Raw genomic sequence first — 19475 nt, forward strand, 5'->3', positions numbered from 1 at the left:
TCATAAATTATAGTTTTCCTCAGTTAATACCACCGCTGTCCATATAAATTACGATAATTTTCATTTATTCTTAATTATAATAATCGTCTTCTTTTAAAATACAAACAAAAATAAAATATTCTTTGCTACTTGCCTTTTATTTTGTGCCAGTCGCTTTGGTCAGAGTCTTTACTCTAGACTAGATTATAGATTTTTTTCGTTTTTTCTGTCATGGTTTGTTGCGATGTTCTAACTCGGAAAAGAAATATTTCATAGATACACCCAAAATATTATGATGTTCATAATTATGTACGGAACCCTAACAGAGCGAGGTCCAACTTGTACTTAACCGGTTTTTTTAATTTACTATAATTGAAATATGAAATTGTTAGCTACCTACCCAAAGTTTAATATGTTTTGGGTGTCTGGTCTTGTAATGCATGACGTGATTCCTAAATACATTGGTAAAAGCAAATTAGGCTTTAAGGTGCCCACGCACTCGAACTGAACTGCAGCTGAACTGCGCGTTCAGTTCAGTTCGAGTGCGTGGGCACCTTTATTCTTTGCTGAAAGATTTTATTACCTGTTATCTGTCATCAAAGTATCTTTGTTACCTGATATCTGCCAAAGCCACCATGATCCAAACTTCATAGTCGCTGATCGTTCCTCTCTGTGTTGAGGACAATGCGCAAAGAAATTATCAGCTTTTATAAAATAACGAAAGAATAACAATGATAGAGAAAGAGTCTGTGTGTGTAAACACACAGATTCTTTTTCTATCATAGTTTTAACGGATATCACTCATGATAATTTAATCGCTAAATAATAGAACAGACTCCGCAGTGCGCAGGTTACATCAATCCCTCGCAGCCAGCTAATTCGATGGTAAGTCTATACACATCTTAGTATAACACCTACAATAATTTTTGTCTTGTCTCTTATATCTTGAACCATAATCAGGCTTGGTCTACGAAAGCTATTCCGAAAACACTACTTTCGTTTATTGCTGTACTCAACTTTTTAGCATGATGTTTTGCATTCGCACACATTTAACCACTTAACACTAACTACTACATATTGAGCATACATTCTACTAATATACCTGACTACTATATCTAAGTACTCTTTAATATTAAAATACTTACTCATCTACATAGATGAGTACGTATATTAAAATTGTACTTATCTGCAACACTATAAAGCATAGTTACAAATATGCAAATAGACTATAACAAAATTAATATCAAACTTTGTAGTGCATATCAAAGCACAATATAAACCTATGTATAAAATTTTATCTCTCGAGGTCTTCTGGATTTAAAATGATAAATACTTTAAAAGCATTCTTAAATAAGATTTTATATTAATCGAGGCAAAGTGGCAAAAAATTTTTCGTGCAAAATACAAAAACGAATGCCCTAGTTTAAGCATTTCTTTTTAGGTGCAAGTGGAATTGTCCTCCGTTTTATTGTTTGGCCGAACTAAAATATAAAACCCGAAAATTTTAGAGCTACCGTTGGAACTTGGAAATGCGGAAAACCGGCAATATTGTCTAATACCCCGGACTGAATGATGGACACTGGCGGTTGGGACCTCCGTAATTTTCCTGTCTTATTTTATCTAGACAACAATGGATCTCATTTTGGGGGTACAATGAAATTCATTTCATGCGCTTACTCCCTAAATATACGTCATTAAAATCTGTTGTTTGAATTGATGCCGTTATGACGCCCTTGCTAATCTGGCACTATTTGTGAGACCTAGGTCAATAAAGGGGTAATTTATGAGACAATGTTTACGGATGTAATTATTCGAGCTTCAAACATTTCAACACTGTACAATACATGTAAAGGTTGGTTTTTATTCGAATACAATGTACTTGACTGTGCCTTTTGTGTTTACCCATAATCGCAATAAAGACATTTGATTTGACTGCGATCTTACGCGATGATGAATGACGATGATTAGACTACAGGCCCATGTTTAAAAATGGGTGGGTCATATGAACCACCAGGTGACGTATACAGGACGATGTAAGAGCATAAAATAATAAGTTTCAGCACTATGCCAGAAATTGTCAGAAAATCAAAACATTTACTGACTTTGTGGCGCACCATTTTTTTACGGCACTGCGCGCTTTCTTATTATTTTTCATGGATCTATCGATGGTAAAAATGCCGTACAAAAATATATGACCAAAATGTACTCACTCTACCTGCACTTTTCAATTCTCACCAGCACTCTGTTGGACAGCTTACAAGTGACGGCATAGTGCTGAAACTTATTATTTTATGCTCTTATATCGTCCTGTATACGTCACCTGGTGGTTCATATGACCCACCCATTTTTAAACATGGGCCTGTAGTCTAGATGTCTTACTATATTTATATTTTATTTATTTTACATCTAATTGGAACAACAATGCCACTTACACTAACTAGATGATTAACTGATAAATTATCAATTGATAAACAAACACAAAAGTGGCAAAATACGTAAAGATAAAACAAATGAAATCATAAATGATTATACCTACGCTGAGAGCACTGAGCTGGGAACACAAGTATAACCTGGAAGCTATAGCAGTTTAAATATTTCTAACCCATTCCTATCCCCTATTCGGCATCGTACCAGAATGCCAAATTACTTGTTGGTTCGTCGTTATCTTTAAGGTGGTAACTAGCCCCAGCCGAAGCCACCCAATAGACCAAGTTAATTTGAGAATCATAAATTCCTAAATGAATACGGAAGTGTGTCTGTTACCTTTTCACGGCTCGATCGCTGAATCAATCTTGACGAAAGTTTCCACAAACTTGCATTCTACAGATGGACTTAGAATACATTTTAACCCCGTAAATAAAAAAAAAACCACGGGATGTTTGACGAAGTCATGGACATTATCTAGTCACTACTCATATTAGAAACACGAAAGTGTGTTTGTTTATTGGTTTGTTGCTTTGCCTTTCAATCACGTTGCAACGTAGCAACGGGTTAAAGACCTGGAAAGTGACATAGGCTACTTTTTATCCCAGAAAAATCAAACAGTTCAGATTTTTCAGCGATTTTGTAGTAGCTAGTATTTTATAAATTGGCAAAAATTTGAACAATACATACAAACAGCACAAAGCCCGAACTCCTCATCTTAATCACTGACTATTACCAATTTTAACCGAATTAATCGGGAGGGTCAATCGACGATCTTCGGATTCGGTCCACGTAGCAATTAGTGGGGTTAGGAAATTGTCTCCATTGTATCTTTGAATGACCTAGTAATTGGTCTATGACGTCCAAGAGCAATTTCATTCTCTTTCCTCAAAACGGTGTATGATGTGCAGGTATAGATTTACAGATGACGGGGTTGAGTACCGTAACTTAGATGTCATAATCATAGTTTCATTGTTACATCGTCTTGTGGGCCGTGTAATATGGATACAGAATATTTTACTGCAGTTTCAACTTTGGCGACAGTAAATGTTCAGAACTCTTTTTAAGTTTTAAGAAAACAAATCTTGGAACAATGAAAACTAGCAATACAATGCAGTGCGGACGGGCCCACAGTCAGTTTCGTCACCCATCCGGCCCGATTTGTAGTGTATCAATTTCTTTAGTTTGCACGTGAAACAGACAGAAAAAAACCAGCCAAGTGCGAGTCAGACTCGCACACCGAGGGTTCCGTACTCGGGTATTTTTCCGACATTTTGCACGATAAATCAAAAACTATTATGCTTTTCAGATTTATTCCTATACTTGTGCTATAAGACCTACCTACCTGCCTTTCATGGGAAGTACCCTATAGGTTCTCTTGACAGACACGACGAACGGACGGACGGACAGACAGACAGACAGACAGACCGGCAACAAAGTGATCCTATAAGGGTTCCGTTTTTCCTTTTGAAGTACGGAACCCTAAAAATTATATGAAGCCGCATACACTAGCGGGTCAGTACAAAACATCATTTCCTTCCGACAGTGCCGCGTCCTATCTGGTCCAAGTTTGCCACTGCAGTTACTTAAAAAATGTAAAATTCAAAGTTTTAACTTTGGAATACTTAATAGTACCTATCTTCCAGGTAGTAAACTCAAGTTATTCCGCAAAAATCTTGGGGCAATGAAAACGAGCAATATAATCCAGTGCGGACGGGCTACAGGCAGTTCCGTCGCCCATCCGGCCCGATTTGTTGCGTGTCAATTGTTTTTGTAGAACACGTGAACCGAATGCTAATCATGGTTAATCGCGAACGAAGTAGCGTTCCTAACTTTTACTACATGGTGTGTTGTTAGGGAATTCTACATTGTCGTTTATTGGCACTTAAAGGCATGCCTTTTGAGTTTGTGGGCAAACAATTAACTACAGTGGATGTAAAATATTCTCTTGGTACTTTATTATCAAAAAGCAAGATCAACATTTTCATGACATCTGACAAATTCAGCTCCTAGCTCTACAAGCCGCGTTCATTTATTCAGAGAAAGATCCCACACTGCTTTGCTCGCATGAAATTTCTGAAAACTATGAACCGTCAAAGGTCAAGTCAAAAAAGGTTCGAGTTTCACCAACTTATTCTATCGATTACAATATCGAATTTTGTTTACTTATAGGGATCATAGGGAACATCAATTTTGTTACCGTTTTACAAACCTACCTGTTTGTTGATACCTTCGTCACCGTTTCGACGGATCATTATAACCTACCCGTTTAAAAATTTTTTAGTCATTAGATTAGTTAGACTATAAAGTTATTGTAACATATTATTATGTACATATTAAGATACTTTTTGTGACTGACTGTCTGACTGGCCGATGACGTGTCTATAAACACAACCTAACTCGAGCAAAACCGGAGTGGGTCGGCTTGTTTTCAATAAAAAATAAGGTTTATTTTAAATGAGTTTCGTCTCTACACGTATGAAATTTCAAGTTAACTAGTGTGGGTACCAAAAGCGTTTCATATGATCTGCGCTCGTCTAATTCAGGTCAGCGGGTATTTGAATAGCTCGTTAGTTTGGCTGCTCTAATTTAGCTTAAATAGCGTGTTACGCTTAAAATAGTTCCGCGAATGCTGCACACTTGAAAAGATGGCTTTCAAGCGAAGGGCTTTGAAAACATCAAAAAGGAAATTTATAGGTTTGAGAAAAACTTTTGAAATGTACAAGTGATAGTTCGGTTGAACACAATAATATCTCTGCACTAAATTAAATTGGCAGGTCTAAAGGCAGGTCTTATGATCTTATAAGTAATACTATTTTGTACAAATAAAAATATTTTTCAAAATAAAAATAAAATCTCTTTTTAGGGTTCCGTACCTCAGAAGGAAAAACGGAACCCTTATAGGATCACTTTGTTGTCTGTCTGTCTGTCTGTCCTCCGTCCGTCCGTCTGTCAAGAAAACCTATAGGATACTTCATGTTGACCTAGAATCATGAAATTTGGTAGGTATGTAGGTCTTATAACACAAGTACAGGAATAAATCTGAAAACCGGAATTTGTGGTCACATCATTAAAAAAATTAAAATGTGTTTCAATTTTTAAAATAAGATAACTATACCAAGTAGGGTATCATATAAGGGGTTTACCTGTACATTCTAAAACAGATATTTATTTTTATGTATAATAGTTTTTGATTTATTGTGCAAAATGTTGGAAAAAATACCCGAGTACGGAACCCTCAGTGCGCGAGCCTGACTCGCACTTGGCCGGTTTTTTTCATTCAGGCTAAAACATTACCTGACGTTACGTCCAATTTTCAGAGAATTGAATTACAAACTAAATATTTACTACTAGCTGATGCCCGCGACTTCGTTCCCGTGGTGTAGGTTTTTTAAAAATCCCATGGGAACTCTTTGATTTTCCAGGGTATATATAATCTATCTCAATTCTTTTCAGCCCAATCCGTCCAGTAGTTTTTGCGTGAAGGAGTAATAAACATACACACACACACACACACATACACACTACTTTCGCCTTTATAACATTAGTGTGATATAAACATTCACAAAGTAACGTTAAAATAATTTGTTCTAAGTAGCATTTTCTATTTAAAACCATTGCCTGCAGCCAGCTCTTTCAGCACGAGGCAGATGTCCGTTAAATCTTTACGCGACTACGGGTTTTCATCTGCGCACCCGGTTTCCACCACAGGGTGTTCCTAAAAACTACTTACTTTACTATCAAATATTTTAAAATACTACGCTATCACAAAAATCATGTTAGTCAAGCAATAAATTGACTCAAAAAATTACACTAATTACAACTGATTCTACAGACCGTACTCAACTAGAATTGTCTTTGCATCTACAACGTCTTTCTTTTCCTGTTTAAAAACCGTATCTACAGTATCATTGAAAAAATATGTTGACCATTGCACAGCACTAGTCTCTCCGTTAATATCGTACTCGTATCATAAAAAACCGTCTTGTGTCAGATAAGACAGGAACGTACAATGCCCTGCAATGTCCAACTACTCTATCACAAAAATTATATATTTATATTTATTTTTATTTTTCATGTACCAAAATTGTAGTTACAAAGTTAAGATAAATTAAGCTATGTACATAGGAAATGCTTATCTCTAAACAGAAGCACTAGTCTCTCCGTAAATATCGTACACGTATCATAAAAATCCGTCTTGTTGTCAGATAAGACAGGAACGTACAATGCCCTGCAATGTCCAATTAACACTACAACCTTGTAATCCAAGATATGCTGTCTCTTGTTCCAGTAATTATATTGCTTGAAGCATTTACACAGACAGACGATGCACTACATCAGTTGGAATGTTTAATTACAGATGACTAGTTCGTATCTCCTTTCACAGATTGGCACTCATATTGCAGTTTAAAGGTATCTCAATCAAACAAATATATTATTACTCTTTTGATTAAGACCAGCAAACATTGTTCAAAAAACAAAAATATATACAGAAGAAACAAGGAATCACTGCTTTCCATGTGCTTCAACAGAGAAAAATGAAAACCACCGCCGAGGTAATTCGTAACTCCCAAAGGTACTCCCAATCTCATTTTTTTACTAGTTGATGATCGCGACTTGATCTACATGGACTACAGTTTTTTTGAAAGTACGTGGGAACTCTTTCTTTTTCAAGATAAAAAAGTATCTTTTGTCCGTCTCCAAGATACAAGCTATATTTGTACCGAAATTCGTTAAGATCAGTTATGCAGTTTAGCGATAAAGAAATAACAGACAGACAAACAAACTGATAAAACATTTATAATGTTTGTATAGACTATAGAGGATAGTGAATAAATACAATTTCATACAGGGCAAGTTTCGAAATAACTTTGTTTTTCAAAGATTATCAAGCTCGTCTAATATATTTATTCCTTCAAGTAAACTTTAAGATTGCCCAAAGAAGTATACCTATTAAGAAAATTATAGTGCAACAGCAGATCTAGCATGACTAATTTTTCCCTGCAGGAACACCAATTCCTGCGCGCTGACATAAGACGGCGATATTACTGTACTATTTTACATTCCTACGGGACGGGAAATTATTCATACTAGATCTCCAGGTGTTTAAAAAATAGGAACTATGGATTTCCGTCCACCCTCTGACCGATGGACTATTGAAGCAACCTAAAATTTTAATTCACATACTCAAGTACGAAAGCGAATTTAAATAAAACTAATAAATATAGTTAAAAATGTACACCCTGTGTATACCGCAAGTACGGTTGCCATCAGAAAGGCGTGAAATATCAGGTGATCTTTTAAGAGATTATCTTCCCCGCAAGATCATTTTTACCAGAGTAGTTTTTCTAGAGCCAAGTAATAACATGATAGCCTTACTAGGCTTGTTATTTAATTGAAGTTTTATTTTATAGAAGTTGAGTCGCCTCGGCTTCGTATTGCTTGCAGGTGGCTTGCTTATTCTATAGACTAGACGTGAATGTTTCAAACATTGCGAAATGTGAATAACTATTATGTAATATTCCTCGTGAATCAAAATGAAACATAACTTCATTGAAATTCACTATAGGAGTTATGATCAATTAATTATTATTACTTGATCGGAGAATGAAGGTACGCACAACGCATACCTATAATTAACATCAACTCTGAAGGTTATGGGTGTATTCCCAGGATCGAATCCTGGACCCCCCAAATAGGAGTCAAAAGTGTTAATCACTATAATAGAGCATCATCGCTTCTTTGCTTTTGAATTTTATTTCAAGTAAATAATATGTCCTAATAAAAATCAAAAGAAGGAATTTCGGTTAAATCTCATACAATCATTCCGTCTAAATCTCTAAACGACAATGTATGATAGATATGTCATAACTCATACCAACGGAGGACGCCTTGAAGACAAGGACGAATTATCCGGGTTACGCCGACCCGGGTAATTTCCCCTGTGGCCACATCTTTGCATGCCCGTTTGAGCACATTCCAGCTAAGTGGCACATATCTGACACTTTTTTTCTATGAATCAATAGATTTTGTGTGTTTATTATGGGGCCAGGAAATAGGGATCAAATGGTGGGTGGAAAAAATTAGTAGAATTTGTCTTACAGTACTGATAGGGATACCTTTAGGGTGGCGTTCAGCCATTCATGTAGGAGGAATCTACTGTGCGTTCAACTAAAGCTGCCAATAAAAAACTGGCCAAGTGCGAGTCAGACTCGCGCACCGAGGGTCCCGTACTCGGGTATTTTTTTTACATTTTGCACGATAACTCAAAAACTTTTATGCTTAAAAATAAATAAAAACTATTTTAGAATGTACATGTAAAGCCCTTTCATATGATACCCCAATTGGTATAGTTATCTTACTTTGAAAATTGAAACACATTTTAATTTTTTTTCGGGATGTTACCACAAATTCACGGTTTTCGGATTTATACCCTTACTTGTGCTATAAGACCTACCTCCCTGCCTTTCATAATTCCAGCTAAACGGGAAGTACCCTATAGGTTTTCTTGACAGTCACGACGGACGGACGGACGGACAGACAGACAGATAACAAAGAGATCCTATAAGGGTTCCGTTTTTCCTTTTGAGGTATTGCATCCTAAAAACAACTACTAATCTCAAGTAGCATTAAGAAGGCATGCTCCTTCCAGCTACTTGACACTGGTGAAGTAAATTGAGCTGGTTCAGCAGTACGAAAAGAAGAAAAACAAGAAAATAAAAAGAAAGAAAGAGTTAGCTATGAATATTTAGAGAAAAATTAAAAAAAAGGGAGCTCAAAGTATCGCTACTCCATCAGTTAAGACAAACTAAACGGGCACTAGGTACTTCAAAATGCTCAGGTTGGTCGGGGATTTTATTACTTCTTCCCAAACTAACTTTACCTCTCATTCACTTGTATTTGCATGTTTTATTACTTTGGAGAACTGGCTGCCAACGGAATTAACTAAAATCACGTTGTAAGTGCAAAATTAAGCTAAAAATACTCAGACTCTCCTCAACTAAAATTGTATGAGTTGCATTCTAATTAGATTCTAACCATATTTTAACCGTCGAATACTGAAACTTCTGTTAGTGCTTAATTATTAAGGGCGACTTAATTATTTCTGTCTGATTTTTGGAGGTTTATCCATCCATAAATATCGTAAAAAAATTGGAATGCTATTAACCGTGACTATACAAAATTAGATTAACGGTATATATGCAAATTTTTGCGACTTTTGGAATCTTTTTCTTGAAGTTTCAGTATGTGATTTTCGGGTCTTTTATTTAAATCCCTCATGAAACATAAACACGATTGGATAGGTATCTAAAATTTCTAAGATAGGAAAAAAAAACGAAAACTGCTCTAGATATTTAGGTTTTTTTTAGTTTTGCCCAAATCATTTCGGTGTAGTATTTTATGAAATGCACCAAAACTGTTTATTTTTATTTTTAAAACGCTATAATTTAATTTTTCTCTTTTTCGGTACTATACAGTGATTAAATCTATCATTGTTCAGCAATCTTAACCTTCAATAGCGCACCAGTGCGGACGTGGCGAGTGGTGACGCGCCACGTCCCAGTAACCATGCTTCAGTCGTGAAAATGTACCATTGTTTTCAAGTCCTCTTGACTTGTTCTTAACTGAAGTTACCTTAAGAAACTCCTCAAAACATCATTGACAATGGTATTATTAGTCAATCTCGAGGAAGTTTCGAGATTAATCGAGAGTGATCTTGTGTTTGACAGCTGATAACTTATGAGAAGTAAACAATCGGCTTGCTTCGAGATCATCAGTTTGAGTACAAGTTTGAGTAGAGCTGAGAACTCTCAAATAATAACCGAAAAATATGAGTGTGTCCTACGTATGCGCAAACGTAGACAGTGACTGTTGGCCTTGTACGCTAATTAAAAATCACTCCAGAGGAAATCATCTGGAATGATTTTTAATTTGCTTATTTTTTTACTCGAACTTTTTATGTTTGCAGGAGGTGCTCAATTTTTTTATTGAATAGAATATAGGTCTATATAGCGGTAATAACTTTTTATAACTGTGCCAAATTTCAACTTTGCAGCTCTACCTAGGTAATAGTTTCTTTTTATAATGACTGTGGCACTGCAAATGAACTAGGCGATATTATTGACTAGCCGATGCCCGCGACTTCGCCCGCGTGAATTTAGGTTTCTTGAAATCCCGTGGGAACTCTTTGATTTTCCGGGATAAAAAGTAGCCTATGTGCTATTTCAGGATATTATCTATCTTCATTCTGAATTTCAGCCAAATCCGTCCAGTGGTTTTTGCGTGAAGGAGTAACAAACATACACACACACACACACACACACACACACACACATACAAACTTTCGCCTTTATAATATTAATGTGAAGTGTGATTAATAATTTTATTATTTTACCACGGTAACCTAAAAAAGGAAGGTTAGGAAAGATAGATAGATACTATTACGTCAAATAAATGAATGAAAAAATATGTTTTCGACAAAAAGCAATCGGATGTTGCCACAGCCGTAAACAAATAGAATAATGCGGTAGTATAATGGGATCGTAAAAATATACCCAATGATATACAATAATGAAATTCATAAATTCATGAGTGTAGACAGTGGGAGGCATCAAATATTCACGTGGCGAAACACGTCATCAGAATATTAAAAACTGTTTTCTTCTCATAAATCTGTAATATTATATTATGTAAAAGACGATTTCATTTACCTTTTTGATGGTATGGAGGAATTAAAAGAGAGATCAAACATAGTCTGATATGTTAGGGAAAATGATATAAATTAAACTTATCGAATAGATTTAGAAAAATTTGGAAAAGGCATATTGAGGTTTGCAAGTCTACCTGTTGCCTACCACCTACCACACAATGTCAAAAGTTTAAGGGCCCATTTTCGATCGCTGATTAACAGGGCTCTCTCCGTCACTCGTTTCCACTCGTTTCATACAATCGTAGTTCCAATTTTATTTGAATATTAAGCAACCAAAGTCCCTGAAATTTTGCAGACATATTCTAGAAACTAATATCTGTGTCTGTGGTGTTTTAGATTTTTCTAAAATTTATGTAGTTTTAAAATTACAGGGGCTCAAAGATGTGTATGAAATTTTTTAAGACCGCGTAACTTTGAAACCGAATATTTTAACAGAATACTGGAAAACCACAGACATAGATATTAGTTGCTAGAATGTGTCTGCAAAATTTCATGGACTTTGGTTGCTTAATATTCAAATGAAATTGGAACTACGATTGTATGAAACGAGTGACGGAGAGAGCCCTCTTAATACTGGGATTTTTTACATTTCAAATTAATTAATTCAATGTGAAATAATTCTTTTAAAACTAGAAGGATAAAAATGAATTTGATTGGCTGCTAAATTCAGCAAAAGTTGCAAGTAAGCGCGAAGGGAATATTTTAAGGTAGGTATTATTACTCGTACTCGTTCCTACACGAATTTTAATCGAATGTGTCGAGCAAACGAAAACAATAACTCTATTACGCATTCCAAACAACTTTTTATTGGTAACATGTTATACGTGTCTCCTGAAAGTGCCTAAGGTTTGTTCAGGACTACCCAAATAATCTACTGGCTTTTACAACTATTTTTCGACCTACGCGATAAAAATTATCTGAACTTACAAGCCTACATTTAAGGTTCCAATTCGTTTGATTTTCCTATTTTCAGATCCAAAAATAATGTGGTAAAAGGTACCACATTGTTATGCATTCCTGACAGAATTAAAATACTTAGTTCCAAGTCCTTAATGGTATTTGCATTGTTATAACATAACGCTACTTTTCTTACATGTTTATTTTGCTAATAGCGTTTAATATGTAAATGTCATATGAATACAACATATATATAGTATATATAATATATATTTTTGGTTGTGTTCTTACTTCTACCATATTAAATGGCATTCTTCAAAAATACTATTATTATTATAGATAAAGGTAAGAGTAAAATATATTGGCAGTCAGAGCTGGCGACAAAAGTTAAAACTTACAAGATAAAATTGAAAAATAAAACCGATCGTCTTAATCAATGCTGAAATATTTTAGTAAAATTGTTTTTCTGTCGCTTGGTATATTTTAATGTTGTAGTACAGTTACATTTATGAACTCAGAATTTTTTCCTCTTTCATTTGACATCCCACTCGATACAATAGCAAAAAAAAATTTTTGGAGACCCCCCACTTTTTTTCATGTAACATCCGTTAGGTGAATTTTTTCGTATAAAGTATAGCCTATGTCACCCGGACCTTTACGACGAATGGATTGACACCTCATTCATCGAAATCGGCCCAGTAGTATAGGCGCTACGGTGAAACACACAGAATCTGGATATAAACATACATACCTACCCACATACATACATACATACATACATAGACTGCTAAAATCATAACCCTTCCTTTTGGCTTTGCCGCAGTCGGGTAAAAACTGTGAAACAAATGTCGGTGACGAGATTTTGAAGTTTTTACCCATCCTAAAATCGCCCCACGCGCCTAAAGAAGTTTTCTCTTCAATAATTTTGTTCGGCATCCTTTTTTTAAGCTGTACTAAATTTAAAACGGTAAATTAAAAAATTGTATAATGAGTCACGTTTCGACCTTTTTCAGAAATTTTCATATAAATTAATGATTAATACGTAGCAAGTGTTTATATTTTGTTATGAAATTGAACGTCATCGTATAAAGGACAGCGGGCGTAATGAAAAAAGTTTTTCGTCGAAACGGCCGAGTGTTGGAAGCTTTCCGACCCCATGCCAGTATGAATTGAAATCCAAATTATCAAAACTCTGCCCTAGTTCTGACATATTTCGTAAACAACCAAATGTGTATTTGAATGTCTAATTAGATGAATCCGAAGCACAGTTCACGACAGTTAGGGAGAAGTTCCCTAACAAAACATCGAGGCTTCGACACCGGCTTCGACGGTACTGGCAGGCATCAAATGTTAGTATAGTCCGTCCAAAATGAGTTCTCACGCGCCATTTTACCTCTATGTGTCAACTGTCATGTTAAGAGTGCGGTTCACCTATAAAATAAGAACCAATCATGACTAATACTCACCTTTCCCCTCCAATTAAGCGTATAGCTTGTGCCAGGAGTGGGTATGACAATAGTGCAACTGGTCGGGTTTGAACCGCCGACCTTTCGGAATTCTGTCCGCTCCTCAACCGTTGAGCTATCGAGGCTATAACTAAACTACAACCAAAATAGAAGTCTATAACTAAAATCGTACTTTACTAATATTTAACATATTGTCGATTCAGAGTCAAACCGAGAGTTCCCTCACTCTAGTTCACTTTCACATAGTAGGTACATTGAATATACGGGTATTCACTCTGTCCGAAACATACCATACCATAGAGTGACCATAATAAATCAGCATTTTAAAATTTACTAAAGCGCAAACTCTTTTTGCAGAGCAGAAATATCGTATACTATTCGACAATTATTCGTATTCGTATACAAAATAATGATCGACCATATAACCAGTGTTATGTCGTCAATGAAAATGAATAGACAACAATAGATTTATGTACTATATCCATTGACTATTGATATTATATCAATGTAGACAACCAATATTTTTTGGTTAATCAAGTTCCTACAAGATTTGTGCACTGAAAAACATTGAAAAACGACGTACTGAAAGAAAAATTCCGCCCGACCCGCCCGCCCATATTTTTGCCTGAATTTTCTTAGGCGGATTGTATATCAACGCCATCTATGAATGGTCACTCATATTATTATTACACAGGTACTTGGAAGACGGTAAGTTTCCCTAGCTGAAATACATTGACGTAGACTAGGGATGTGATTGTTTAATACACCAAGAGATGACAGCAATTTATATGTTCCCTACAAATGTTATCGTGTTTTGATATAACTTTCCTGTGAAAGTTCTATCAAAACACGTTAACATTTGTAGGGAACATATAAATTTTTACAATATATAACATATAGGGAACATATATATTTTGAAAAATAAATGATTTAATTTGACTCTTGACTGTTCAAGAGTCAAATTAAATCATTTATTTTTCAAAATATGGTAGCTTCGAAACTACTTATTTCAAAGTGAATAAGAAATTTTGATAAGTTTTTACGGAATTTAAAGGTACTTCTAATAAGTTTTTCCAGCCTTGAATTTCTTCCTGATATAAATAAAACACGTATAAAAATCAATGAAATGCATAATTTATTTACACAAAGCACTTAAAATTAATATTTACAAGTTTCATTTTCAACAAAAATAATTAATTATCATAACTACTGGTAAGTATTGCAAATCCAAATTATTAATGTACACAAATGTATGTTTATATATAGTTTTCTTAGTCATTAAGTATATTATCACAGACGCACTAGTTCTTTTACTTTGCTTATTACATACATAGTCTGAGAGCCTATGATGAAATTGACTCTAATAGATGATAAAAAAATATTTTACACAATAGAAATTAAGGTATGCCTATTTGCTACGTAAATTCAACCTTTCTGCTTATACAAAGTTGTACCAAGAGTTCAGGTTTGTCCGAAGGGATTTTTTTATCCTAACCTAACCAGGGCTTGTTCTAACATGGCATGTTAGTTTGATGGCAATATTACAAAATTATGAGTTAGCAAGAGCTGTCGAACTTGTACTACCGTATGAAGAAGGGCATTCATATTTAGCAACATTTACACATGCATACGGCAATCATAGATATATATTTAATTATACTTTCTTAATATAAATCATAATTTAACAATTTATAAATCAATGAGGCGTAAGGCACGCCAATAGTGTTTTAACACGGCGTTTTCCTTGATAACAACTGAAACTAAGCTTTATATACAGTGACATAACGATGCGTGGCGGCGAGCAGCAAGTCTTTGCACTCTCAGGCTCGGCGTTGTCTTCTGGTTTAATTTTTTTATTTTCAATAATATACTATGTTCAACGCTATATTAATATAAGTACATAAAGATGAGTCTAAGTGGTTAAAAAATACTCGATTCCACTCTGTTTACGCTAACCGTAAGGCTGGGAGTTTATACACAACGTTAATAATTCTTGTGCTTGCTTTCAAGGTACGTGCTGCTTATATCAGTTATAATGAAACAAAACAAGAGATAAAGAACATAAAATGTAGAAATGAATACTGTAAGATAGTTACTAATAAGTACAACTTTATCCAATGAACAATTTAAAAGTAGCGGGAAATAAAAATGATGGATTAATCTTACCGCTAAAGATAAGAACTTTAAACTTTTGACGCCAGCTCTTTGTCTAAAAGGGCTTCAAAGCACAAATATTTCGTGGAGAAATTTCGATATTATTACTGATATTAATAAAATGATTAAATTGACTAGATGTTGTTACGATTTAGGTAGATAGATACCTACCTGTACTTTATCCACGGAGAGAGAAAAAACACAGTGGCCAGCCAATCACAAAGTAACCTAATCCATACTTAATATTATAAATGCGAAAGTGTGTCTGTCTGTCTGCTACGTTTTCACGGCCCAACCGCTGAACCGATTTTCATGAAATTTGGTACAGACATGGGATACATCCCGGGGAAAGGACATAGGCTACTTTTTATCCTGGAAAATCAAAGAGTTCCTATGGGATTTTATAAAAACCGAAATCCACGCGGGCGAAGCCGCGGGCATCCTCTAGTTTTCTATACTATCTACTCTATTAGAGAAGCTGTTTTCAAAAAACATTCGAAATTAAATTCAAAAAACATAGTTTCGTTGAAGATTGGTTGGTGCATGTTGACGTCCACTGAGTTTGTTATCTTTGTCATTTGTATAGGATAACGTAACAGAGAGAGACTAATCCGTGTACAGAGTAATTTTATAAAATCCATTTTTATCTCCCGAAAGTTCTGCTCGTCATATGTAATAACAATTTGTTTTTAAATGTTGTTCTGTAAAGCAATTTTTAAAGTAAATCTTATGAATATTAAAATAATAACTAAGTATTTTGTACAAAAGTAATTCTTAGTAATAATTATTCTATATTTTACCTGTTTTTTACTAAAAAGCAACCCGGGTCTTCAAACTTCATTTTAACTACTGAGCCTATACCACTGACCTCTGCTGATACGCTGGACTTGCAATAGCAGACCTCAGAAACAACTTGATTTTCGCCATTTTTGGCGCTGATACGTGTGTCATAACGAGCTTACTGCTTACTCCATGCTTACTCGGAATCAAATGTAAATATTAGTGATGAGATATCTGTCAACATAGTGTCAACACGAAGACCGTTTGACAGAAAGTGTCAATTTTATTTCCCGATACACTCGGTGGGGAGCGGGCGCTTCAAATCAGCACAAAAAATGACTATAATTTTGTATGGCACACCTTTTCCAGCGTATACATAATATTAGGTAGTCCATTTCAGTGACTACACATAAACAAAGCTATTTTATATTATGAAAATATACCAAGGTTTTGCTGCTATAAGTGCTAAACTATCACTGAAACAGCATCGACTTGAAAAAATCCTTCTCTCTTATTAGAGAGGAGACTTTTTCCAGACCTTAAAAAAAATATAAAAATCTGTCAACTTTGTACCTAGGTAGTATCGGCACTTTCTTTCACTCTTTTTCAAAACACCATACTTGTCCGACGTGGACGATTAGCGAGAAACAAGTTGAGCTAAAAGCTGGAAACGAGTTGGCGAGCATCGAGAGGCGATTGTGTAGTTGGGGTAGTTTCGTCACTGGGCTATCAGCGAGTGTACCAGTGCAACGGGCGATTACTCGTGCCAGTCAAACGAGTCGAGAGAGAATTCTCTTCGACATATACCTAGTGTGTACAATCAGCGATCAACTAAGTATTTATCATCTCTTAAATGGATATTTAATTATCATACATGGATTGAAAATTTTTGAGCGAGAAAATAGACGGTAGCCAGTCGCTTTCTCGTCGGCGGTGGGACAAGTACCTACTTAATAACAGTATTATCCAGTTCGGCAAAGTTTGAAACCCCATATTCAATCCACACATATCAAAAAGGTCACAACACAACACATATCACATCTATGCTTATTTAAATATCTTATGTTTTAGTTACAAACTAAATTAAAACTAGTCAATAATTTCCAAACATTAATACTAGGCACGCATTTAAGTAATTGCATAAAATTATTCAGTTCGTCTCGAATTCCCAAACGAAGTCCCTGTTACTTGGCATTTGTGTCAGAACACAGGTCTGCATCATAGTCAAAATGTAGGTATGTACCTAAATAGGCTTGTATGTAGAGTGTAACCAGACCGCTATGCCAGAACGCCAGCAAAAACTAAGCGTTACTATTATAGTACCAATGCCAATAACCATTTCCCTCATCTCGTAGTTTTAATGATTTAGTATTTTTCAAACCCGCATTGTATAGCGTGCAAAACTCGGGTCAATGCCCCACCTACAACGCGGCATTGACTTCGAGGGACCTATTTACGGAACGTTCGTTGACCTCTAACTTCAGTCAGATGTTATATTTGCAATATATTGTGAACTTTTAAAAAATACAGGCTTTTCTTTAAACTTTTTTTTGTAGTTTTTTATGGATCTCATCAGTAACCATGAGTGCTATCGCCTGTCTTCGTTTTTGCTAGCGTTCTGGTTACAAATATATAAAATACTCATACTACGCCTTAGACCGTCATTCATACAACGTTAATAAGTAGGTAAGTAATGTCCAAGTGCATGATTTCTTGATCAATAAGCTCATCAACGTTGGAATGCTCTTCATACTAAGTGACATCTTCAGAGTACCAAGCATCAAGCCTAGTTCAATTTGAAAGACGTACTTAACCTACTTGCTGGTATATAACATCCTGCATTAGTTCGCTAGTGCGTGTTCACGGCATTCCGCGGCAGGCGTGCTAGCGGACGCTTATAATAATCAAAATGTATCCATCATTTAAAATATCAAACATACCGTAATAAATTATGGGATGTGAATAAATTATAAATACAACTCGTACAGTCTAAAGTGCCTGTAAACGGTCAAACTATTTGACAAAATTTTACGCCATTTTTATGCGACCGCTGGCAGCTACGAGGTACCTACTAATGTCCTCAGCAAAATGATAGATCCAAGTGTTTTGTGTGTCTTGTTTGACGAACTTGTTTGAACGGTGTTTGTACGTGTGCGCTTGTATTTGATGACCTTGATCAAACAAAACGTATGACAAACATATTTGACCGTATACAAGGTACTATATAGACTTAGATATGAAACTAGCCGGGCCTACTACCTCGCCTGCACTCGCGAGTTCGACGTAAATACGAATTAACTACCATGTCCATGTCATGTCTTATTACTAGTAACAATAGAACTAAGTAGCATAATAATCATTTGGACTGGCTGAATATTAATAATGAAATAACTAATAACAACACTTCTGTTAACGGCGGTCGTGGCTGTGGCCGTGGTCACCACCAGAGTCGCCATCGCCTCCGCCGTGCGAGTGACTGTGTGAGTGTCCAGCTGTAAACAAAAACTACATGTTATTTCTTCTAATATTTATATTTTTAAAGATTTTTTACGAGAAATTAAATTTTGTTGCTATTTCCGACAGATATCTGATTGTTTCTGAAGCGAAAATATTTAGTTTTAAAATTTAGACTGGCTCATAATTTATACTAGTAAATCTTTAAACCCCTGTATTTTTAACATTATATATTTTTAATATTTACATTATAAAATTATAATAGGTACTTACTCAACACCTGCAATCCGAACATCAATCCGAAACCAGCGACCGCAGCAATGTACTGAAGGAGGCCTTCTCTGTCATTCTTCCAGATTTCAAAGAATATGACGTATAGAAGTGTTCCAGATGCCAAGCCTTGCAACACCACGGAGTAAACTCCGGCTGCCGTCGCGCCTTCGCCTCCAACGAGGAGGATACCGATGGCGATACCCAGAGGTGATACAATGGCGTACACAACGATGTAAACCACAGTCAGCCATGTCTTGGTACGGATGGCTACAAGCTCTACGCTTATGCAGAAGGCAATGACGAGCTTGTGGGCTGCTACGGCGCCTAACATGTACCTG

General features: G+C 35.5%; 1 protein-coding gene across 2 annotated transcripts in view; it reads right to left on the reverse strand.

Annotated features, from left to right (window-relative positions):
• Positions 1-466: 466 nt before the first annotated feature.
• LOC123874977 (zinc transporter ZIP1-like) overlaps positions 467-19475 on the reverse strand; it is a 52455-nt gene continuing 33446 nt past the window's right edge. Inside the window, exons 4-6 of one of the 2 annotated variants that reach the window (XR_006798051.1) lie at positions 19138-19472; positions 18694-18902; positions 467-477 (exon numbers count right to left, since the gene is read on the reverse strand). Coding sequence is in view for 1 of the 2 variants with exons in the window: in XM_045920572.1 (XP_045776528.1) it covers positions 18820-18902; positions 19138-19472 (418 nt within the window). In the remaining variant the exon portion in view is untranslated. Of the gene's footprint in view, positions 478-17912; positions 18903-19137; positions 19473-19475 lie in introns of those variants that run through there. The other variant, XM_045920572.1, reaches the window with a different exon arrangement.

The sequence above is a fragment of the Maniola jurtina genome, chromosome 19 (assembly GCF_905333055.1).
Source record: "Maniola jurtina chromosome 19, ilManJurt1.1, whole genome shotgun sequence".
NCBI classification, from domain to species: domain Eukaryota; kingdom Metazoa; phylum Arthropoda; class Insecta; order Lepidoptera; family Nymphalidae; genus Maniola; species Maniola jurtina.